The sequence below is a fragment of the Magnolia sinica genome, chromosome 17 (assembly GCF_029962835.1).
Source record: "Magnolia sinica isolate HGM2019 chromosome 17, MsV1, whole genome shotgun sequence".
NCBI lineage: Eukaryota > Viridiplantae > Streptophyta > Magnoliopsida > Magnoliales > Magnoliaceae > Magnolia > Magnolia sinica.
The window spans coordinates 12023154-12048690 of NC_080589.1; the positions used below are offsets into that span (position 1 = coordinate 12023154).

At 38.2% G+C, this 25537-nt stretch overlaps 1 protein-coding gene across 1 annotated transcript in view; it reads left to right on the top strand.

The window, feature by feature from the left end:
- LOC131231605 (isoleucine--tRNA ligase, chloroplastic/mitochondrial) overlaps window positions 1–25257 on the top strand; it is a 57776-nt gene extending 32519 nt beyond the window's left edge. The window contains exons 14-22 of the mRNA XM_058227857.1: window positions 8700–8831; window positions 11701–11829; window positions 12945–13072; window positions 13182–13346; window positions 13898–14023; window positions 20182–20255; window positions 20419–20668; window positions 24304–24483; window positions 24578–25257. Of these exons, the coding sequence (XP_058083840.1) occupies window positions 8700–8831; window positions 11701–11829; window positions 12945–13072; window positions 13182–13346; window positions 13898–14023; window positions 20182–20255; window positions 20419–20668; window positions 24304–24483; window positions 24578–24820 (1427 nt within the window). The 3' untranslated portion in view covers window positions 24821–25257. The remainder of the gene's footprint in view (window positions 1–8699; window positions 8832–11700; window positions 11830–12944; window positions 13073–13181; window positions 13347–13897; window positions 14024–20181; window positions 20256–20418; window positions 20669–24303; window positions 24484–24577) is intronic.
- Window positions 25258–25537: the final 280 nt, after the last annotated feature.

Genomic DNA, 25537 nt, shown 5'->3' on the forward strand with positions numbered 1-25537 from the left:
AACTGATGGGTACCTCGAGTTGTAATTTGGGTAGGGTCGGATCCTCTTGGTCAGGTTGGGCTCAGGTTGACCCTCAACCCAAGTTCCAACCGAACCCTCCTGAGTTGCAACCCTAATAGAATTGGAACCTCTTTTCAAATGTTGGCGGAGATTCAGGGAACTAGTGGCCACATGGGGGAGGGTAATTTGATAAATGACAAGAAGATAAGTGAGAAGTTTGCAATTGGACATGCCATCACGAGATAGAAGATAGCAAGCACATTCGGTTTAAGACAGAAATTACCGCGAGGAGACAATGGCACCTCTGTAACTAAGAAGTAGTGGGAAGAAAATAAGTCCATTGCAAAATGACTCGTGAGAATTGAAATAAGAGAGGAGAGAATTCAAAGCAATCAGTGACAATAATTTCATCGATATACATAAGAAGAATGCCAAGATAAATGGGGAATCCAAGCAAACAAAAATAGATGAGAGTTTGCAAAGCCAAGATCAAGTAAAGCACTACTAAATCGTTAAGACCAAGCACCCGATGCCTACTCAAGTCCGAAGATGGTCTTATGTAGATGACAAAAACGATTTGAGCAAGTGGAATCACAAAAAGCCTTGAGGTTGTTTCATATAGGCCTCTTCACAAAGATTGCCATGAGAAAGGCTTTCTTGACATCAAGTTGTTGAATGGACAAACATCAAGAGAACAATAGTCAGAACAATGTGAGCTACTGCAAGCTTTACCACAAGGCTAAAGGCTTCGATGAAATCAAGGCAACAGGCATTGTAGTGTTCAACCGAACTATCCACACAATACTTGATTTAGTAGACCTAACAATTACCAACGACATTCATAATGGGATGTTGACGAACAAGAGTCCAAATTTCATGGGCATGGAGAGCATACATCTTGTTCATCATAACTTGAAACCAATGAGGAGACCTAGAGGCAGTAGTGTTGCTGGAAGTGTCATAATCAACTTGAAGAAAGGTAGGAAAAGCACAAAAGGCCTCAAAGTGATCAAGCGAAAAGGTAGAGGGAAGGTAATACTCTGCCATCTAGTAAATTCTATTCCAGTATATCCATCTTGCATGGCCTAATCTCATTCTGGCTAAGGAAATCTCTCCTATTACTTGAATCGTATGTTTCATTTCATCGGGGAATAGCCATCTCTTTCTCAAAAAATGCGTTTGTCATTTGATCGATAACGTTTTGTTAGATAGGAATAGATATGATAAATAATGATAAGTCCCAGATAGAGTATTAGAAGAGAAAGATCCATTAGATAATGAACTATTGGTTCTAATCAATATCTGGCGATGAATCAACAATTTAGAGTGCTTTTCTTGCATATTCTTGATAAAAGAGGACTTTGCATGACGAACATGCAGGTGAGTGGTCATGGGATGAATGAAGTGTAGGTAAAGAAGGGGGAGGGATGGTAGGTGGGAAGGGGAAGGGCAAATAGTTTTAGCCCAACGATGGCATTTCTTAAGAGGAGAGGGCGGGGAAGATGAAGGATGTGAAGAAGAATATCCATCGACTAGGGAGGAAATGGAAGGTGACTCTCTCTCCCAAATTAGAGGAAGAATAAACCATGGAGTTAGAGACATGAGAAAAAAGGCAACTGAACTTGTAGCTCCCCCTAAGATGGAAGAGTATATTGACCATTAGCATGAGGAAAGTGAGACTAGCCAAACACAATGTGATGTGAGATAAAAACTTGGTTTGTGGATGAAGATAACGATCGCCTTTATTATCATCACTAAACCCAAGAAAAGCACAAAGAAGAGACTGAGGAATGAATTTTGTCATTGGGAAGGGCATGAGATTTGGTAAGTAGGTCACCCAAAGACCCAGGGGGATGTTTGGATACGAGGAGAACCATGAAAATCCAGGGAAAGGGAAAAGGTTTTACATTGATGTAACCTTTGTGTTGTTTGGATGACCAACAAAATAGAGGAGTCCACAAAGTGATCATTAGCTTTTTTCCATAGTTAGGATTCTTTTAGCACAAGATATGAGGTGACCATTGTCTAATAAATATGAAGATTTTCACTTGCTGGTCAAGTAAGACCCTTGAAAACGTTCAATGGTGTTCATGGAAATAATCATCTGATATTATTACTTTTTTTTTTTTTCTTTTCCCTTGGTTTCCACTTATCCAAACATGCCCTGATAGAAAACTACTTAGGAAGTTGACAAGAAGAAGATAAGGGCAATCATTTTTAAGAATAGGGGCAAGAAGATGATTAATGAAGAAAGTGACATAGAGAAGGCTTCAACCCAAAGGAAAGACAAGATTTTACTATGAAGTCAATCCCATTGCTATGATATGCCAATGTTTGAAGTCTGCATTCCAATTTGTTGAGTATGAGAACAAGAGGATAACGAAGAATCCCATGAGCAGATAGATGAGATAGAAATGCTATGGTAGAAAATTCAACAACACCGTCATATTGAAAGATTTTTAATGCGACAATTAAGTTGACACAAAAGGGGGATGCACTAAGAATGCTGTCTGGCTAGAAATAGGTCGACTGATTGCCACTATGACAGCCACCATGTCATCCAGTGCCATAAAAAAAATAAAAAATCATGGCTGCCACCACGGTCATTCTGTTGAGCACTGAGGTCTGGGCTACTAAGACCATCAAAGCAACCACTTCAATTGTAGCCACCTACCCACCATGCTAAGAAGTAACAGCTAAATCCTGGCAGACCCCCATGTTGACCCTTGCTGCAGGCAAGCTTCTTGCTGAAGAAAACATATTAAGTGGTTAGACCAACAACCTGTGCAAGTTCTTCTGCATTGATATAAAACAATATGAATTGAGACAATTCCACTTTAAACTTTTGGGTTCGGAGAGATGGGTAAAAGGTGAGGAGGTAAAAGGGAACCATCAATAAATTCCTCGAGTCCCTTGTAGGCAAATTAGTCAGAGTTTATGATTTTTTTCACAAAAGATAAATGTGGTTTTCCATTCAAACTAGGTTGGTGATATTTGAAAGAGATGGGGTTTAGTAGAGGAAGAAGTAGCAGTAAAATCAGGCAGAGGAGGTTTGAGGATCCATAAATTTATTTGTTTAAATCTTTTATTTTTTCCCTGGGGGAGCCATGACATAGATTTTGGGCTTCGATAAAGAGAGAAAAAGGGATATAAAAGGAAGTGCTGAGCTTGGACTTGGGTTTTGGGCTTCTAGATAAAGAGAGAAGGGATATAAAAGGCAGAAAGAGAAGGAAAGGGGATATGCAATCAAGCAAGAAAAGAAAGAAAAAGAAGAAGAAGAAGAAGAAGAGTAATGGCTTTATATATATATATAGAAAATACTCTCATGGTATGCCAAATCGGTTACGTATCGGCCGTATTGGCCGATACGTAACGGTAACGGTGCGAACCGTTACCCGTTTCGGGGCCGAAACGGCCGATTCGATTTTTTGTTCTTTAGCTCTATTTTTGCTGTTTTTTTGAAACCTCTTGCTTCCAAACTGTTTCTAACTCCTTCTACTACTAATTTCGACCAACCTTAGCTAGGTATTTGATAGAAAAACACATTATATTATAGATTTTTTTGAATCAAAGCTCGGTGGGCCATTTTTCAGAAATTTGTCAAAAATAGGTATTTATACTTTTTTTAATATATTTTGCTGTTTTAATCATGTCATATGATGTGTTAATCATAGTAGAACATGTTAATGTGCATTTTACAGATTTGGGGTGCCATTTAATAATTTTTTAATATTTTTTTCTATTTACGCATGAATTTTGACCCCTTTTTTAAAATTCGAAAAATCAGTTTTTAATGGTTGTTTTGCTGTTTTAATCATGCCATTTGATGTATTAATCATAGTAGAACATGTTAATGTGCATTTTACAGATTTGGGGTGCCATTTTATATTTTTGAATATTTTTTTCTATTTACGCATGAATTTTGGCCCATTTTTTGAAAATTCGAAAAACCATTTTTAAATTATTCTTTTGCTGTTTTAATGATGTCATATGATGTGTTAATCATAGTAGAACATGTTAATGTGCATTTTACAGATTTGGGGTTCCATTTTATATATTTTTTATATTTTTTTCTATTTACGCATTTATTTTGGCCCTTTTTTTGAAAATTCGAAAAATCATTTTTTAATGATTCTTTTGCTGTTTTAATGATGCCATATGATGTGTTAATCATAGTAGAACATGTTAATATGCATTTTACAGATTTGGGCTACCATTTTATATATTTTTTATATTTTTTTCTATTTACGCATTTATTTCGGCCCTTTTTTTGAAATTCGAAAAATCATTTTTTAATGATTCTTTTGCTGTTTTAATGATGCCATATGATGTGTTAATCATAGTAGAACATGTTAATGTGCATTTTACATATTTGGGGTGCCATTTTATATATTTTTTTATTTTTTTCTATTTACGCATTTATTTCGGCCCTTTTTTTGAAAATTCGAAAAATCATTTTTTAATGATTCTTTTGCTGTTTTAATGATGTCATATGATGTGTTAATCATAGTAGAACATGTTAATGTGCATTTTACATATTTGGGGTGCCATTTTATATTTTTTTTCTATTTACGCATGAATTTTGGCCCTCAAAAATAATTGCAAACACCTAAATGTAAGATATTTTCATATTACATTCATTCTAATATATCTATCATTGATAGTAGATAGTTAGAAAATTAAATATATGAATTTTGTAGTCAAATTCAGGTTATCTGGTTCATAAATTCATCAGACAGTCCGATACAACTTCTCACTAAAGAGTGGACCGTTACACCACCATAAACATGTTCCAATTTATAAATGAATGCATATTTGGAATGCTTAGAATATTCCGGATTTAATCCATATTTTTTCATATTTTTTTGGCAAAAAAAAAATTTTGCGCCGTTACGGGCCGTTACGCCCCCGTATCCGTATCGGTTTTGGAGGTCACCGTTACGCCAACCGATACCGATACGGGACACCCCACATGATTCTTTGGAGTGTTTGGAAAGAATACTATAGAGGATTCTTTTACAGTCAGGTTTCTTCCATCAATAGCTTGAAGGAGAAAATTAAATTGCATTTCATGTAGTGGGGCCATGTTTCAGAAGAGTTCAAAGGTGTTTAAGCATCGGATTTCAACAGATGTTGGGGTGAGGGTAGTGGATGATTATAGAAAGCAACTGGAAAAGATGGTTTCTTGGCTTCCCCTCTTGATGGGTTGGTGGAAGATCAATGTAGTTGGGTTTTCAATGGGGAATCCAGGCCAACCCAGAGGTAGATGCTATATGGACTGCTCAAGTGCTTTTTTAAAGCAGTCCTTTTATAGTAGGCAGTTCCCTGGGCTGAATTACAAGTGATTAAGACTGGTTTTTTCTTCTCGACAGTCTGGAGCTGAGTGTATGATCTCCTGATCCAATTGTTACTCGCATTTTTTAAAGAAGATGACAATATCATTAAGCAAGCAACAGAAAAATACAAAGCAAAAAAGAAGTGACCTTGTTGTCACTCCACTGCAGAAAAGGAACAAACACCAGACAACAGACTGACACGAGAAAGAAGCAACCAAAACAAAAACAGTGACCTGGAACCTCAGTCAATCACCCAAGAACTTTTGATTCCCAATTACATCTTAAGCTCAGCCTCTGCGATTCCAAAAAGTTCCGGGAGACAACTGACCCCACTCAGAACTAAAGACACTATCGGAAGAGTGGAATGGCGGGAAAGGATTCATGTAGCTGGAGATGACGATGATGATGAACTGACCCATTCCAGAAATAAAGACACTACCAGAAGTCCGTTAGCTTATTGATGGGAGACAAGAGTTAATCACAGGTATGGGTTATATGGTCAGTCCATTAAGTATGTTAGCTTATTGATTATGATCAACCAGCTTTTCATAGATCTTATTTGCGATCTTTGGGTTGGCTTATTATTGCATTAGATTCCAATTGTAATCTTTCATGCTCGGAGGGAGATCATCCAGTTCCTTGGGAGCATTATTTCTGTGTAAATGAGTTTAAGGGGCTGGCATTGACTCTCTGCTTCTCTTTGCTTAGGTCCTTGTGAGGCTAACACATGGGCTGACATATTGGCAAGGGATGGTGTAAAGTAACGAGGAAACCATTGTATATTGGTGACACTTGTCCATTTTCATAATTGATAGTGTCCACACTTTTTCTTTTAATAAATCGCTTTTGCTTACAAAAAAAAAAAAAGAAGCCATAAGTTCCAGCTGGGTTTTGAAGATTGAAAAAGGAAACAGAGATCCTTCATTGTCAATATTCCCCAGTAAATAAGGGATAGAAGAGAAGCTTTGCCGTGCAGCTGCTTTGCAAATTTCTGTACGAGTTGGGCTTTGAAACATGTAATGAGCAAGCTGCTGATGGAAGTAAAGCAGAGTGATTCGACAGGGAGATGCACAGAATCTACCAACCTTAAGAAGGCCATAGAAGTTCCTTACCCACGAGGGGTTAATACTGCAGAAAACAATGATGTAAACATCCTATTTTGGGAAGTCCCATCCAGCAGAATATGTTGCCTTGAAAGAGTCAAACCATCCATCAGCATAGTTTTCCATAAGGGATATTAGAAGTTACCTACATGTGGTTAAATGCAATGTTGTCAAATTGCATAAAATCCAACAAGCCATCAGCCTGGGCTGTTTGCTTATGCCATCGCATAATCGCATAAGCGATTGCTTAGGCTGATGGTTTTTTTTTTTTTGAAAATTAAAAAAAAAAGAAAAGTGGTAAAAATAGAAAAAAACCTAAAAAAATAAGAAAAACTATGTATAAATTACTACACATGATTGGATTGGGTTTATTTAACTATTTGATTGTAGTTTGACTATTAGGCCATCTATAGGTTGAGTTATATTATATTATATATAACTAAACATTTAAATAATCAACAAGTGACACCTAGAAAGAATTAATTATTGAAAACTACAAATATAGAAATTGTATTGATGACTTGAATCTTGATGAGTTGATGCATACAATACAAGTTACAACTTACAACTTATTACAATCTACAAGAAACTTGACTGTTGGCCATTATGCCATGGCATACTAAAGTGTTGTGCCATGATTATGCAATTATGACATCGCATAATCATGGCATACTTCTTGCCAATGTTTTAAATGTCGATGATATCGGTTGATATATGCCACGATATGTCTTGCATCTCGCTTGTGCGATACAAAAACGCACAAGTAGTGCCGATATATCCCACATGTTCGATCCGGTGAGCATTTTTAATTTTTGATCCCTTTTTTTTGTTGAAATTATGTTAAATCAGTGTCAAATGGTTATAAATCCATTGGTTCTTCAAGTTTTGCATGAAAAATTATGAAGTTGGAGCTTTGATTTTAATATCCATTGGTTCTTCATGTTTTTTTTTTTTCAAAAATTTCCTTCAACCAGCTGTCAATTGAGACTAAATTTGAAGTATTTAGGAGTATTTGATGAAATGATTACCACATACACTCTAATTTCGAAATTTGAATGTAAGTGGTCCGATTCAGGGAAAATTCAAAATTTCTCCCAAATTGCTTGCAATGTTGCCCTCCAAACATGAAATCAAGCATGTATGAGGGCTGCTCTACTGATTTTTTATGTCTTGTCAATTTTCAGAAAAATAAAAATCACTTTTTAATTAAAAATTAATATAATATATATATATATATATATATATATATATATATATATATATATATATATATATATATATGAAAATTTCAGATCTAGACTCTATATGCGATGCATGAAACCCTATAAATGTTATGCATTCAATTTGAATATAGTTACATTAGTTCAGTCAGACAATGCATAGCTTAAGACCATATACAAAGGAAACCTATTATGTGCACTTATTTTTTGAGATGTTATGATTTAAAAGTGCATATTAAGGTCTTTTTTAACAATTCTTAATGTTTCATTGAAAAATTCAACAATTTCCCCATGTTTCCCTAGAAGTATGATAAATCACCCAATACAAACGATATATCCCGTGCGATAACCGATACGTGTCTATATCCCAAGGATGCGATACGTAATGTGATACTGATATTTTGAACACTGCTTCCTGCATGGCATATGAGACCATGACATAAGCGATCTGAGCCATGGTAATTGCTTTTGTGATCACATATGATAAAACTGGTTATATGTCTCCTCATCTTTGAACATGGAAATTATGAGTTCCCATTTGAAACCTCCATTTCTTATATTGTGAGAATTGGATTCATTTCACAAACCCATTCTCAAAAAGTTTCATATCTTTTCATATTCCCACAAGAAACACTTTTCTTGGGCAGTCATCTCTCACACGCACGGAGAGTTCCTTGGGACACGGCTCTGTGCTTTCTTGTTGTTGTGGAGGAACAGAGCGAGGAAGATCTTTTCTTATTGCCAAGGGAGGGAGATCCTACTTATTACATTTATTGGGACACGTTTTGTCTCTTCTCATCATTGCGTCATATGAAATAATTACTTTTTCCCGCTGTTTTCAAGTTTTTGGGATTTATACCATCAGAATTATAGCCAATTTGAGTCATGGAACGCTGCTTTGTGTTTTCTTATTGTTTCAGCATATGAATCCACGACTTTTCCCCGCCTCATTTTCATGTTTTTTGTTGGGTGTGATCCTATCAGAATTATAGCCCCCATTTTAAAGTCATTTGTGCACGCCTAATTATTTCTTCTTGCAGCTATAATATCGAAAAAGGGTAGTGATGCATGGTGGTACATGGCAACAGAGGAATTACTTCCAGATAAATATCGTGATAATGCCTCAGATTATCAGAAGGGAACTGATACAATGGATGTTTGGTTCGACTCGGGTATATAAATTATTACACGTTCTAGTCTTTCTGCTGCACTTAGTCTATTGGATTTCTGGCACTACAATTAGAAGGTTGGCCTGTTTTTACTTGGTTGTATTGAAATATCTGCAAGCATATATATCCTGATTTTTCTTTTTTGTCTACTTGCTGTTTCCTCTTCTATTTCATACGAAGTATAATCAATAGCTGGTGGATTTCTATATATTGAGATCCATAACGTTTCTTTTCTTTTAATTTAGTATCCATTTTTATTCATATTTCAAGCAACAGGTAATAATCTTCTTTCAGATGCTGAGCCACTCCTTTAATCTAATAAGAAGGATCATTCCAGTGATTCCTGCTTACTCAAATATATTCCTGCCCTGATGTTACTGGAGAACTAATGTTATGAGATGATTAAAAGATGTAGCAGATTGTATTTGGCATCAGCAACTTGACCAAACATGGGAACATAGATTTTTATTTATGTATGGGATTTGGGCTCACTATGAAACTGTCCAGAATATTTAATTCATTATCATTTTCCTTGAGTCTAGTTTAGGAGTTAGGACAACATTTGTAGCAAAGTGATGCTCTGATGTGGCAATGTGATGAAAATATAAGTAGGCATGAGGATGCAAAGTGGCAGTAGAAAAATGCTGTTGACCAGATTTGGGCCTTTTGGTCTTGTTGATTATATGAAGCTTGTCATGTATGCAGAAAGAGTTAAAAGAAAAGGATTTCTACAGTTGACTACCTTAATGTTTTGTAATTTACATTCAGGCACCTTTTTTAAAAAGCTTTTTATTTAGATACCTCATTAACTTAGGAAATTTTCAGTCTGGTAGTTTCCAACTAATTTTTCTCATGCCAATTATGTGAAATAGCTTATTTTTTCTAAATGGTGAAAATGCCCTCAAGATTGATCGTGCGGTTAAAAAGGTGTAAAAATATAGAAAAACTATATGGAGTTCGTTTATCCTGTATGGTGACTCTGGATCACCAACATATGCCGCCCCACTTTGCCCCGCATGCAAATATGATCAGGTGATTGGAACTATCCATGTTTTGTGTGCTACCCCAGACACGACTTAGTAACAAATTAACAGTGATTGGATCTCTAGCCATTTATTTAAGTAGATGAAAGCGGACGATTGAAAAGAAATGTTTCGATGGTTCACATTCAACTCTATAAAACAATACTCCTGACTAGTCCTTTAGATTAGTCATTGGACCATGGGCCATTCAAACTTGTGCGCACAGGATGGCCGCACCAGATTACCTGACCATCTTTTCATGTACCCCATGGGGCCACACATTTTGGTGATCCCGACTCATAGAGACAAAAATGATTAGGACCGTATGCTCCAGCCACATGACGATTGACCTTCAAAGCAACAACATTGAATAAAGCAAGGTATTCCATAATGGTAAAAGTGGTGATAACATCCACTGCCGTTATTGTTACGGTACGAGCTGTAACAGCCATTATGTTTTTTTTTTTTTAAAACCTATTTCAGCCCCATAACGGACTGTTACAGGGCCATTACAGGTCAATTTTCTGTATCAACCATTACAACTCTGTAACGTGTATCAGTTACCATTGTTACCCTTATGTAACAGTCATTACGACCATTAATGTAACCATATTGGAATAACTTGGAATGAAGTTAACAGTTCAAATTCAGACGTCTTTACTAGAGATTGAACAGAAGCGACAGATAGGATAATCTAAGATATCTTGTATGTAAGATTTTTTAATATAGTTACAGGAAGCATGAAGGGAAGCGGCGATAAATTCAGGTGCAGGAGCAGGGAAGTCTTTTCCTAGATGCGAATAAGTATAAATAGGTGGGAAGCTAGAGCAGGAGCGAGAGTCTGGAGTGGGGATTCAAAGCAGGAGCGGCACTTAGAAGGATCTAGCAACTAAGTTTTTGACATATGAGCCATCCGTGGTAGAGGCACTCTCCACAGCACACATGCAAAGCTGATGCATCAATCAGGCCATCCATCTAGTGGAATCTATCATAGACGGCTCATGTTCAAATCAATCCACTTCATTGACTTTCTTTTCCATGACCATTGGCCAATTTGTCTTCTACCATCACTTTGAAGGCCACTATTCTAACGGCTCTGGTTAACTGTGTATTTTGGATTTTTCCATCATAGCGGAGGCAAGAACATGATCGGCCCCAAATTATAAGGCAATCTACAATGTCTTCTGTGGAGAGATGTGTCATCTCCCTGCTGCAAATTTCCCACAAAACTAGCAGCAAAGGGTCTTTATTTGGTGCAAAGGCACTGGATTGCACACATGGCATATATTAATGCAAATCCAAACTGACTGAATTGTGGACCCCACCATCCCTAAGCCAGAGTCCCACAATCATCTGTTGAACAATCCTAACCCCTGATTTGTGGACACTTGTTTGTTGAAATAGGACCATTGGATATGTGTTATTTTTAAAAGTTCAAATAAACCGGGAGGGATTTTCGTCATTTAAAGCTACTTAAATCTAATGGAACGTCAGAAGGAAACTTACCTACACTAATGAGTTATCTTAATGAAAAGGTTATTTATTTATTTATTTTTATTTTTATTTTTACTTTTTATTTTAAGGTACTGGTATGTACATTCGAAATAATTAGGTAGGTCTTTTATAAAAATCCAAAAAAGGTCACACAACTTAATATGTGTAATTTAAACAAACTGCTTGTATCCAAATCAACTTCTGTTTATACTGTTTTTTTTTTCCCCTCACATATTGCATGCATGAGATGTCTTGTTTATCTGTAAATTGACATAATTATTTGGTCCAGACTTCCATCAACATTTTGCCATGTTGGGAATCTTGGTGTCACATAATTCCTTGTGTTCTGTTCTTAGGTTCTTCCTGGGCTGCTGTATTGGAGAAAAGAGATGGTCTCAATTGTCCTGCTGATTTGTATCTTGAAGGCACAGATCAACATCGTGGGTGGTTCCAAAGTTCTTTGTTAACTAGTATTGCAACGAAAGGTATGCACTAAGTGTTCCTGCCTTTGGCATTTCGTACACAGTTTTTGAGCGTTGAAAGATGCAGTTCATTGATGCACATACACTAGATGGGTGAGGCGGCCATTGCTATATTTGGCCATGGAATATCTTATGGTATAATTTAGTTGTCCCTTTTATCATGTCCTCTGTCAAATACTGCTATCTTCCTTGGTACTGTTGCCATTTCCACTAATATCCAATTTGGTACTCTCATTTCCTTCTGGCCACCAACAAGAGAGAAATAGAAGAGAAGGTTGGAGCCTTTCGGAGCTTTCGTAGTGATACTCTTTAGTCTTTAGTATACATTTCCGAAGAATTCCTTGCTCGAATATGAGATTCTTTTGGTTGTTTTGGGCGAGATACAATAGGCTCCAACTAGCTATCAGGGCCTTTCTCTAGATCCAGGGCATCACGGGACACGTCAATGACACTTTAAATCCATCTCACCCTAAAGGACCTCACATTGTATTAGTTGCACGTTAATGCTGTTCCTGAATAAAACGCACCCATTTTGGAAATCTGCATTTGTTCAGATAAAAAGCCTTTGTCAAAGAAAAAAAAGGCTACGATTACATTGCCTTTTTTGGGTAATATTGCTTTGAACTATGTAGAAAAGGGTGTTCATTCTCCAGGACATTTTATGTTATTCTATTCTAGTATGCCGTTATTCATTTGTTATCCAAGGAAGACGTGCCTTGTTTTTTGCCATTGTAACTTTACTATATCTACGTAGTCACCAAAGATTCACACGTCTGAATCTGATAGTATTCACTCGTAGTCATTAACTAATAACTAGTGAAGCTGTTATCTTTGAAACACCGCATTACTAAAATAAAAAGAAAAGATGTTGTATTTGAAACTGCTTACTCGTTAGCAATTGCACAAGCTGGTCCCTAGCCCGGGCAAAAGACAGTGGATGTCAAGTGGGCAGCTAGTTGTTGAACTTTTGTCAAGCTACCTTGACAATTCCTGTTATGAACTTCCAGTGAAACAGGATTACCAAAGCTGACCTCATTTAACTGGGACAAGTATATGATGATGATGATGATGTATTTGAAGTATGAAATAATAAACTGACTATCTGTCACCGTTTGCAGGCAAGGCTCCATATTCAGGTGTTGTAACACATGGATTTGTGCTAGATGAGAAGGGTTTGAAGATGAGTAAATCTCTGGGTAATGTTGTAGATCCGACGACTGTGATTGAAGGAGAGAAAAACAATAAGGTTTGGAATGATGGGACTACCCATAGAGGTTGTTTTCTCTTTCTTATGTACTTGTGCTTCTGAAAGTTGTCTTTGTCTCATATGGTTCATAATTTGCTTGTTTTGGTAGGATGCACCTGGTTATGGAGCTGATGTCCTGCGGCTTTGGGTATCCAGTGTAGATTATACTGTTGATGTAATGATTGGGCCTCAAATCCTTCGTCAGATGTCTGAAATGTATAGAAAGCTACGAGGAACCTTCCGATATCTTTTGTCAGTTCTGCCTGACTGGAAAGTATGTTCAGGTTGTCAACCAATTGTGGCTTTTGTTTTGTTCAGGTGACCCTAGGTTGGGCATGCATAAAGAATTTTCTGCTCTAGTCATTCTCCACTAATGGCACCATTTATTTTCATCTCTAGAAACTATACTCTCCTTTTGCTTTCCTTTTCCCATTTTGAGAGATAATAGTTGGAACTCTTTTTTCCTGGCCTCTAATGCATCTTATTATGTATTAGATCATGTTATTGTAATTTTCCCATGGTCTCCAATTATCCACTGTCATGCAAGGAGCCATCTTCATTGTCTTTGTGCTGTTTGGAACATTGCACAATGTGCTCATCTTGCTCTATATGTTTTCATTCATATCATCCTCTTCATCTACACTTCGTTATACTTTTATTTGTGGTGTCCAGTGGTTTACCTAACTAGCTGTATTCCGTGGTTGTGTAAGTGAGATGATCCTATGTTGTTTATTTGTTTATTTATGTATTATATGTTGTTTATGTATTATGTTACCCTCAAGACATCTATTTCTTATGCTTGTTTGCTGTGTTGTTGATATTTAGCCGGAGTATGCTGTTTCCCATAGCGATCTTCCGATGATTGACCAGCATGCATTATTCCAACTTGGAAATGTTGTAAGCAACATTAAAGGGAGTTATGACAATTATCAGTTCTACAGGATTTTCCAGGTACTTTTTTTTTGTCTTATTTTATTTTATGTTATTCAAAATATTTTAGAGCTTTCAACGTTCACATCTTAATTATTTGTGATTGCATCCTTCATAAGTTAGTAAGGTAATATTCTTGCATTCCTACTGAAACTGAAGGTAATAAAATCGTGCCACTCATCTTTCTCATCATATGCATTTTTACATTGAAAATATTAGCCACTAATATGATGTCGGTCGGTGGACATTGTGAGAATATGTGGTGAGTGTACATAGACATGCCGATGTTTATAGGGTTATTTTTCTTACCCTGACGCTGTGTGAAGAGGGAATCCAGTGTGCGAGAAAAATGTGGTGTTTGGCACTTCACACTTCACACTCATGTCAATACAGCTATTCGAAAGAACCTTAGTTTATCTTTTTTTCTTCTCCTTTTCTTTAGAGCTATACTTCTTTACTATTTTTGTAGTTCTAAAATTTGTTAAGCTATTTGAAAGAACCTTAGTTATGTAGATAGTTTGTTCTAAAACCTTTTCAAAAGCATCTTTTATCATTGCGTCTACATGAAGAATGTCGGCTTTTTAGGCTTTCTAGGTTCCACACCTGACCACTTGTGTCCATGTTCAAAACTGACACGTGTTCATATCGAAGTTACATAGCTTTCAATGCCTTCAAAGAAACATCTCCAATATGCCACTAGACATGGTTCCTCCATGTTCAACTCTCTAATCAGAGAGATATCTGTGAATTACCTATGGTCACTGAGGATCAGTCATGCCTTCTAGTAAAGAATACCGTGTGTGCGTCACTTACAGCGGCATACTGTTTTTATATATATATATAAGGGCTTTTCCCTAAATATAACTAAAGGTCCACTCAAAGAAAAGAAAAAGAATAAAGGGAAAAAAGAAAGAAAGAAACGTTCAATCATGCCGCTATCAACATCCAGGGAACTTTGCTACTGAGATTAGCTATACATTTCTTTTCTTTAACAACACCTAATGCTTTTTTGAAAGAAAAAAAAAGGGGAAATCTCTAAATGCAAGGCACTGAGGAGCTGATCACAAAGAATTTCCTTCATGTTAGATGCATTAAGAGCTATTGAAGTGGCATTTCATCAACCTAAATAATATTTGAAAAAAGCGACGAGACTATAGTAATCATAATCAACACTAATAAAAAGACCACATATGACATTTTACTTCTGAACAATTTTACTCTACCCTGTTGAATCTACCTCTATACTTCATGTCTTTGTTTCGTTGCCCGAAATTGGTTATGGCTAGAATCGATGGGTTGCGAAGGGATTTTCTTTATTAAGGCAGAGCGCCTAAAGGAAAGTTTCATTTGTTGGAGTGGGAGGAGGGGCGTAAACTGATCAAGGAAGGTGGTGAGTGTATTACAAGGTTAAAGGATGTCAACTTCGCTCTATTGGGGAAGTGGGCGTTGAGTTTTGGGGTAGAAGAGGGTAGATTGTAGAGATCTGTTATTGTTGGAAAATATTGTGTTTCTAGTAAGGGATGGTGGACCAGAGATTCTTCCCTTTATAGAGCTTCCAATTGCTGGAAGTTGGTTGTTAGGTTGGCACCTAAAGTCTTTGAGGGGCTCAGGTTCTCTGTCAGAGATGGGGAAAGAATCAGATCTAGGATAATATTTTGGTTGGAAAGGTCCTGCTCCGGTTAGAGTTCCTAGTCTTGTGAAACTGTCCTTTCAAATGTCATGGACATCTCGATTTCTCGGTGTTTTTCGTGTCTGGATGAAGGTGTTTGGCTTCCTCCTTGCAGGCACAATCTGTTGGACTTCGAAGTTAAAGAGCTGGTGCGGCCTCTCTTGCTCATGTGATCTTCAGCCCTTCTCGAGAGTTAAGGACTTGTTGATATGGTTGAGAGATTGTTCCAGGGATTTCTCAGTGCACTCCTTTTTAGGCAGGTTGTCCTAGTCTGCTTCTGAAGTGAGCAGTTGCCACACGGGCATGTTTGGCATTACGGAACTCCTCCCAAGGTGGCTGCCTTTGCATGGCTTGCAGGTAGAAATAAAGTGCTTATGTTTGATAATCTCCATAAGAGAGCGATGGTGCTCCTGAATGTTTGGCTCCTTTGTTTGAATGATGCAGAATTGGTGGAAAATCTCTTCATTCACTGCTCTTTCACTTGGGGTGTGTGGGATGACATCATGTCTGCTTTCAAAGTTCCATGGGTTATGCAGAGATCAGTTGAGGGGCTTTTTCTCATGTGGCATGAAGGAGAGCCCTGGTCTAAGGGCAGGTCGTGATGGCGGCTAGCCCTGCTTGCTGGTCTTTGGTCTTTTTGGGGAGAGGGATAATTTTTTTTTTTTAAAAAAAGGAAATCGCAGCATTTCTTTGGTCAAAAGCTTTTAGGAAGGTTTTTACGTTGATTAGGGAATGGAATTCCTGAGTCTTTGGGTGCTGGCTAGCCTAGCTGCTTGTAAATTTTCTTTGTACACTTTTGGCCTTCTTAGCTTAATAAAAATTATTATTTCTCAAAAAGTAATTTTACGGGTGACACTTTGGTTACAATAGATGGTCAAGAGATTCCTTGATGCAATGTGTGTCGTTTCCTTGCTTCTATTTCTTGGAAGGATTGGGAGATTGATGAGTAGAGTTGGATAGTTGAAGTGAGAGTGCCTTTGGGGTGTTGTGTGATCGTTGTGTTCTTTTGAAAGTAAGGAAACATATTATCAGTATTCAACTCTAATATGGGGTGGAGTGTTGGGTAGTCAGAAAGTAGTATGAGCAGAGATGAGTGTTGCAGAGATGAGGATGTTGAGACACGTGTGGGAAGACTCCTAGGGCTAATCTGAATAAGAGATAAAATGTTGGATAGCAGATTGAGATGGCTCCATCATGTGCAACAAAGACTAGAGTCAGCTCCAATAAGGAGGGGACCATTGATTAAGTTTGAAGGGCCAGAAAAGAGGGAGAGGAACTAAAAGGACTTGGATTGAGGTGGTGAGAAAGGATATGAAGGCCTGTTCACTTACTGAAGATAGGGTCTTGGATAGGATTGATTGGTGAAATCGGACCCCTAAAGCCGACCCCAAATAGTTGGGACATGGCTACGATGATGATGATTGTTACTTTGCTTGATGTTAAAATAATCTTTACCTAAAAGCATCATTTTTGTAATTGCCGCTCTCATGTAAAGATGTGAATTGGTACTGAAGCAGAGTTGGTCAGAAAGGGAATGAGCGTTGGAATCTCTCTTTTGGAGGGCCATGGTCTATTTGGGGGAGTGGAGTGATTGGTGCTTCCATAATCGATGTAAGTTGCCAAATGAGGTGTTTAGGAGGGTTAAGTTGGATGCAATGGCGTGGGCCTACTCTATAAAGGCCATGGCTAGCTGTGCTTTTGCCTCTTCAGCTTCTTGGTCCTTTGCTTTGTACTTAGTAGTTTGCTGTTCTCTTTTTCTAATAAAACTTGATGCCTTTCAGAAAAAGAAAAAATGTATTGTGACTAGAACCTCAAAGGTTTGCTGGTGAGAAGCTTTTTTTATTTCAATCCATTTCACTCCTGCCATGACATCTACTACTTGATTGCTGAATGTTTGTTGACAAAAATGGAGGAATGATAGTCCTGATGCATCTGAATGCAGTAGAACATGAATGGTATACTGATGCAACCATTCTGTACAATTGGTTCCCATGTTTTGTCAATCCAGGCCATTGATCTCATGGGACCACTGTAGATGGGGGATGACCAAAAACCTTTCCAAATTGGATTCTAGCCGTACAGTCTCTGGCCTTTTTCCTATAGTATTTCTATATTTTTCTTCTAACCCATTTTTGGGTCATTGATTGATGGAATAGCAACCTTTGATTGGAGATATTTTAGGGTAATCTCTTGTCCAGGGTTTGCCCATAGATCACCAGTCTGGATCAACAAACCATGGGCTGCATTTGGTACATGATGATGCGTGCCGACAATATTCACGTTTTGATGCATCAAAACCATATAATTCCTTTGCAGTAACATTTGGGCTTTCAATTTGTAGAATAGAGGCCCATAGATCAGTTATCCAAATGATATGATGGCATCATTGTCAATAGCCCATCATGCACCATAAATCCCCCAGATAGAGAAATCCTTAATTCTTTAATAGGTGGCCAAGAAATTGATGCTTTCTACCAGAAGGAGCTCTTATCTGAAGGAGGATATAGAGATATCTATTTCACGAGGAATTGGTGTGAATTGTGAATCATCGAAGAGATTATAGAATGACTAACTAAAAGGCCAAATATTTGACTTCTAAGATCTTGCAATCTAGACTGCATGGTCATCCCCATAGCGCTTCAATGGATCAGTTGCTGGTGTACCCATATCTGGGCCAACTAACAGAATTAGATTTGGGTCCTGTAGTATTTGGATGCAGATACCATGCATGAGGTGCTGGATCCGAAACCAATCGTATTTAGGTACCCCATTGCGTCTAGTTTCAAGCACAAACTAGAATTCAGAATGAGGCTTGGATTTGGAATTGGGTCTAAAATTGGATCTGGGCTCTTGTTCAGGTTGGGATCTGAATTCAAGTCCATACTAGACCCCTTTTGCATGGTTTTTAAAGAGTAAATATAACTAAATTATGGGTCAGACTACAAAAGAGTATACCTTTACCCAACCCAACCTGATTTCTAATAGGATATGAATCCATGGACCCAGACCGGACCCAAGGTGGCTTCCTGCCACAATGCCCCTGTTTGATCCTATAAAGTTTCCCCCCAAGCTGTCAGCCTTTTTCTGGTTGGTTGAGAGAAACAAGGTGCTGACAGTAGACAACCTTCAAAAGAGATCGATGGTGCTCCCTAATGTCTGTCTGCTCTGCTAAAAAGCGGTAGTCTGTCAATCATCTGCTCATCCATTGCTTGTTCTCCAGAATTGTCTGGTCTGATATTCTTAGAAGCTCAGGTCTCTCATGGGTTATGCCGGGCTCAATTGAAGGACTGTTTCGGTCTTGGCATGCTGAAGGGGGTGGCAGCCTAGGCAAGTCAAGATGGAGAGCTGTGTTGCTTGCTGTTTTGTGGTCCATTTGGAGTGAAAGAAACAGCCATTGCTTTCAAAATGACAGGAGTTCTGCTTTGGGGGTTCTTCATTGGGCTCTTTTGGATACGAGGGATTGGGTTCCCTTGTCGTGGTTTCTGGCCAGCTGTTTTGGCCTTCTCCTTTTGCTGTAGTTTTTTAGGATTCTTTCTGTTTCTTGTTTTTTGTTTTAGTCTTAGTTTGTGTGTGTGTGTGTGTGTGTGTTTTTCTCCATTTCTCTATCTTTTCCTTTGTTTTTCTTGGCCTTTGGCCTTAATAATATTCGTCATCTTTCCAAAAAAAAAAAAGAGGACCCAAACCCAACCCAAGTATTTATCGGGCCTGAAATCTAGATAAAGATCTAATTAAATCAGTTACAATAATGTGTTGCGTATCTACAGGTCCAGTTTCACATTGACAGCCCTAATCCACAGCGAGGCCCATTATATTACTGGTTTGGATCACTGAACCATGTGTCCATATGCACAAATGAAAGTCAAAACATTGCTCTACAAGCATTTGGCCCTAGGATGGGCCACACAACAACAATGTGTGAGCATTTCATCATCATTTAAGCCTTATCCCAACTAACTGGGGCCAGTCAAACAGTATTGTTCAAATTTAAATCCTGCTTGCAATGCTGCCGTAATGGTATATTTCTACTAATAGGTTTAGGTTATGAAGATCTGTTTGAATTTGTGAAAATTATGGTGTTTATGTGTCTATCAACTTGGAAACATTCAGTGTCATCTTCTTGAATATATAATTGTTGCAAAAGAAAATAAGAAAAACAGAATGGCATAGCTATCAGATGATGCCAATAGAAAACGAACAAAAATGGCATAGCACAAAACATTGCAAAAGAAGGAAAAACAAGTTCCAGTTGCAGATGGACGGGGAAATTTTCAAGGTTGACAGGAACTCTTTACACACTTGGGACTGTGTCTTTGCTGGTGAAAACTTCAATTTATCCTAAACTTGTCCATACGCTGAATGTTTCAAGTTTTCCTTGGATGTTGATGTTTCCTCACAAGTTTCTTTTCTTATGAGCCTTTTTCGGCTGAAAATATAGCGCTGCTTTCAAGTCTATTTTTTGTAACTGCAATCTCACATTTGTCTTTTCTGACCTAGTTTCTATCTTTTCCAGATCATACAGCGCTTTGCTATTGTAGATCTTTCAAATTTCTATTTCGATGTTGCTAAAGATCGACTTTATACTGGGTATGTATTTCTATCTCTGCAGAGCCTATGCTTTCAAATTCTTTTCCTTATTACCCTTTTACTGGCCATGTATTTCTTTCTCACTTTAGAAATATGTTTCCACAATATTCATCATTGCCTTTCTCCCTTCTTTTCTCACTACACAAATTTTGTGGTGATTCAGGGGCACAGCAAGTTTTACCAGGAGAAGTTGTCAAACTGTTCTTGCAGCACATCTCCTCTCCCTCGTTAGGGTTATTTCCCCGATATTGCCTCATTTGGCTGAGGATGTATGGCAGCACCTTCCATTTGAGTATATTTTGGAAGATGGTTCTGTTGCCAAATTTGCTTTTGAGTCGAGGTGGCCAGATGCTAATGAAACATGGCTTGCATTGCCAGCTGAGCATGTCGATTTCTGGGGGAAACTACTTGAGGTATTACCTACCTTATTTTTCATAAAAGGATTTTTAGTTTTTTTCAGTGTTCTTTTTTTTTTTTCAAATTTTGTCTAGTTTTAGAATCATGTTCTTGTTAGAAGTCTTGTCTAATTGCAACTTTTAAGTACCCATACCATATACAACTGACATTTGAACAGCTTTTTTAAGTAATTTATTTAAATTTCCATGGAAGAGAGGTATGCATACCCTGCATTTTCAGAACTAAGTTGATAACTGGGGTGTCTATACCATACTGATCTTGTCATCTTGAATGCATTGAACATTATCATTTCTGCCTTTCTTAAATATGTAATTAACTATAATAATTTGTAATTCCTCTAAGGATGGACCATTAACTAAAGTGCATGTAGTGGGACCTGGAGAGGACATACTGCCTTCCAGACAAGTTTCTGTTGCTGTTCCTTAGCTCAGAATGAAGTTCATGTAAAAAATGGGTCCATGTGGGTAACTTGTGAGGCCTGCTCATAAAAATGGCTTTGACCATACACCAATCACCTGGTTGAACGAATATGCTTTCTGATCACATTCCTTAAAAGAGTTTCCATCAGTAGGGAGTCTTGGGAATCACTTATGTACTGCCTACTAGCAGTGTTCCGAGTATATACCAATCTCTTTGGTTGAACAAACATGCTTTCTGACCGCATTCCGTAAAAGAATTTCTATCAGTAGGGAGTCTTGGGAGTCGCATGTGTACTGCCTGCTAGTCGACCCAATCATGTGGGAGGAACCAGCCAAGCGAGTGAACTCATTGACTTGCTAGCTTAGATACATCTACTTTGTGGACTACGGATTCAAGTGCTATCCATCATTTATTTGGACTCAATGTTGCCTTGCTCAAATAAAGTCATGGTCCATCCAATGGGTGAGAATGTTTTCAGTAATCATTAACAGCCTGTTTGGTAGTAGTCAAAGTTCTCTTCCAAACTGACTATCCTAGTGATGCAGGGATATGTGATGGCCTAACCCTAGATGCATGTATAATCAGGTTAAAGAATATTCAAATAAATACACCAATTAATTAACCGTCTCCAATCAAAGGGCTTAGGTAAATCTCAACACAAAGATGAGGTTATTCCGTTAGGATCATGCCCCTTAGCATAAGATCACGTAAACAGTAAAAATGGAGGACCTAGGGATATGAGGATATCCCAGATCTAGCATAAGTCGGTCCACGGTTAAGTTTGGATCTGATTCTATTGATTAACCATCCCTCTTTTCCATTCAAACTAGAAAGGGAGTATTCAGAGAGGGACGAAAGGGGTGAAGAACGAAGGGTTCGAGATGAAGAAAGTACGGGTCCTTTTGTCGTCAAAAGAAAAGAAGGAAGATGATTCTTACCTTTTCCTGCACCTCGAAGATCTAAAAAGAAGGAAACTTGAAATTGTGGTGAAATCCTCAACACTTAAGGGCCAATCCTGAAATCCTAATCTCTTGAATAAAGAGGAAGAAAATAGATGAATTTTTATTCATTCAATAATAATGAAAATAGGGTTTCTCACAATATATATATAACTTATAGAAAAAGTAAAAGTGCACTAAAGCTCCTGAAAACAAGAAAAATAACAAAAAAAGACGAAAAGTAAAGAAAGTGCAATAAAGTCCCTGAATTAAGGAAAAGAACAAAAAAAAATGCCTAAAACTAAAACACTCATGTGGTAGGGTGTGAAATCCGACCCATGGATCTATAGTCAGGATGCGGTCATGCTGCTCCTGCACTCGTAGCGCGTTAGAAAATGGGTCCGATGGACCCAACGTCCATCCACATCAACTCCTCCGCTTCGGTACTCTATCGGCGACATCTCCTCTAGTACACTCTAAATGGTGCACCACTGATGTTCGCATCAATTCTCCCCGGGTAGGAAGAATTCACCACTGGCGAAAGTGAACTCCTGTATCTCTGGAGGCTGTCCCTGCACAGAATCCAAAAAGAAAAAGAAAAAGTGAGAATGGCCTATCTACAGTTATAAGCATTATTGAGGATAGTGTTGTCTTCAATAAAAAGTGAGAATGCATCTATTCCAGTTGTGGTACACGTGCTACTGTCCATCTTCAAGTGCCGCACATGAGCCAGCCATATTCAGCTTCAAGTGCCCCGGCCGTGCCAATGCGCAAATATGTATATGCTCTGCATGTGCCACTGTGCATCTTCAAGCTCCCCAATGCCCCACCCTCCTTAAATCACCTCACATCAGCCACATGTGCCACCATTGATCTTCAAGTGCCCCACATATGTGCCAAGTTGCCAACGTGCGCATGCACCACATATGCCACATGTTCATTTCCCTATTCTAGGGTGTGTATGTGCCAAGTTGCCAACATGCACATGCACCACATTTACCACATGTTCATTTCCCTATTCTAGGGTGCTTGACAAACAACATATAGAATAGTAGAATAGCAAGTCCAAGACATCATGACCCAAAGTCCTAGATAGCCTATCCAAGACAGCATGACCTAGCTTCCCCATCTAGGACAACTTTTCCGGCTGCCAAATGGACCCTAAGGGCTTGCAAAAAAGGAGATGAACTAGCTTCTGAGCCCCTCCACAAATTCATGTAGAAACACCAGCAAGGAACTAGAATAATTTGGACCATGGTGTGCTGTAACGGCCATTATGGGGCTGTAAAGGCCGTTACGTAAAGGTAATGGTGGCAACCGTTACACACTACGGGGTCATAACAGCCGTTATGGAAAAAAATGACCTCGTAACCGCTGTTACAACCCCTGCAACGGCCCATTACACCCCACCCCCCCCCCCCCCATAAAGGCCGCAATGGCCCCATAACGGTCCATTATAGGGCCAATACATGTTTTGCAGAGTTTTTTTTTTTTTTTTTCCAAAAAAGAAAAAGAAGAGAGACCCTAACTGCCATTACAGCCTATATCGTAAAGGTAATGGTGGTTGCTTTTACAACCACCATTACTGTTACAGAATACCTTGATTTGAACTCATTTTAACAATCCACTTAGAACTCCTTACATTGGGGTGGTGCACTCCAGCACGAAAGTAGGGTTAGGACCTTTCAGCGCCCTTCCTAATCAGGACATTTACACACCTGACTTGTGCCAGAGAAACGATGCATATTTTTGGAAAATTATAGAAGCAAATAGATTCAGTGCACATCCATGATTTGGTGGATCATGGGTGGTCCCTTTTCTTTTTTATTGGTATGGGTGGTCCAATGTCTCACATGGTAATTGGGCTGAATTCGTTCTTGTGAGACTTGGCCACATTATTGTAACTATTATTAAAAAAAGAAAACTATGAGAATGACATCAAAATCACAAAAAGAAATCAATGGATTAACATATCTATGCTCTTAGTTATCGGATAATTCAGTTATATTCAGAAATTAAATGGAACAGACTATCCATATAAAATTGGAGGGCACCAATGAATTTAATTTCCCAAGGCTCTGTTTGGTAGACACCTAAAAATGAGTTTTTAGGTGAATTATTATATAAAATTATGAACTAAAATGAGATGAATTCATTTTTAGGTGTCTACCAAACAGGGCCTAAGAATTGATGGATCTCAGGTTTTTTTTTTTGTACGTGTGTGCGCATGCGCGCATGGAAGAAAGTCTTAACTTTAAACTATCTTTGACTAGTTGAGAACGGAGGTGAACAAAGTTCTTGAGATAGCTCGTGGCGAGAAGCTGATAGGCTCCTCCTTAGATGCAAAGGTTTATCTCCACACATCCGATAATGACTTGGCCACCAGGTTGGAAGAAATGTGTGCTGCCCGCAGAGATGCAGACATGCTGCATCATATATTTATAACGTCTCAGGTAGATAAAGCTGTGATTTGTTTCATAAATTTTATCATTATCATGTATTCAAAATGCAAACTGCTACCGACCCCTGCGAAATGATGGCCTGCAGGTCAAAGTTCTGCCTTCTCTGGAGAGTGGATTTACTTCAAAAGTTCCTTACACTGGACAATACCTTATTCAAGGAAAAACCAACATTTGGATCGGTGTAGCACGTGCGGACGGTGACAAATGTGAAAGATGCTGGCATTACTCCCCTCAAGTTGGTTCATTTCCCGAGCACCCAACCCTCTGTGGCCGCTGTTATGATGTCATCGAGTGCCAGCCCATTGCTGCCATGGCAGGGGTCAGCTGATACAAAATAGAAAGGTAAGATGAACACACCGATATTGTTTTCCAGCTGACAAAAGTCTGGATACACTCACAGAAATGGTATCCACTCAAGTTTCTGTCGGCTGTCATTTGAAAGTCTGGTGCAAGCTCAACTGGTGGGAAAGTGGGGAGTTTTAAAACTGCCTGCCATATCGGCAAGAATATCCACATCTTATATATCTTATATGGACGTGGAGCGGCATATTATGAGATTGCACAAAACAAAATTTGTTTATTTAAATGCAAATGAGAAGCCATTTGGGCGGATTTCAAGGGCTTTGAAGTGATTGTTATTTTGCATGGATGGTTATCTAACATCTTCGTTACGAAGTGCATGTTTTCTTTCCTTCTACTTTGAAAATGTACTTCCGACATTTGAGTCATTACTAATTGCAGATTTAGATGTAATTTGTCTGCTCATCTGCAGTTTCCTTTCAGAGTTTTTTTTTTTCCCTTTGTTTTTTTCTTTCTGTTTTTGGTTGCTGTTGAAACCGATCAACAAGAAATTGGTACTTATTATATAATCAAAGCATGTCTCAAAGAGGTTCTTTTATGGTCTTGGTTTGACCCTATGGGGCTTTGAATGGCTTTACACCTCTAAATTTTAAATAGAAAGTCACTGATTGCCGGGTCCAATGCCTGGGCCAGATACTTGGACCAGAACTATGCAGTCCCAGAACTTGCTTCTCAAGTGATTCAA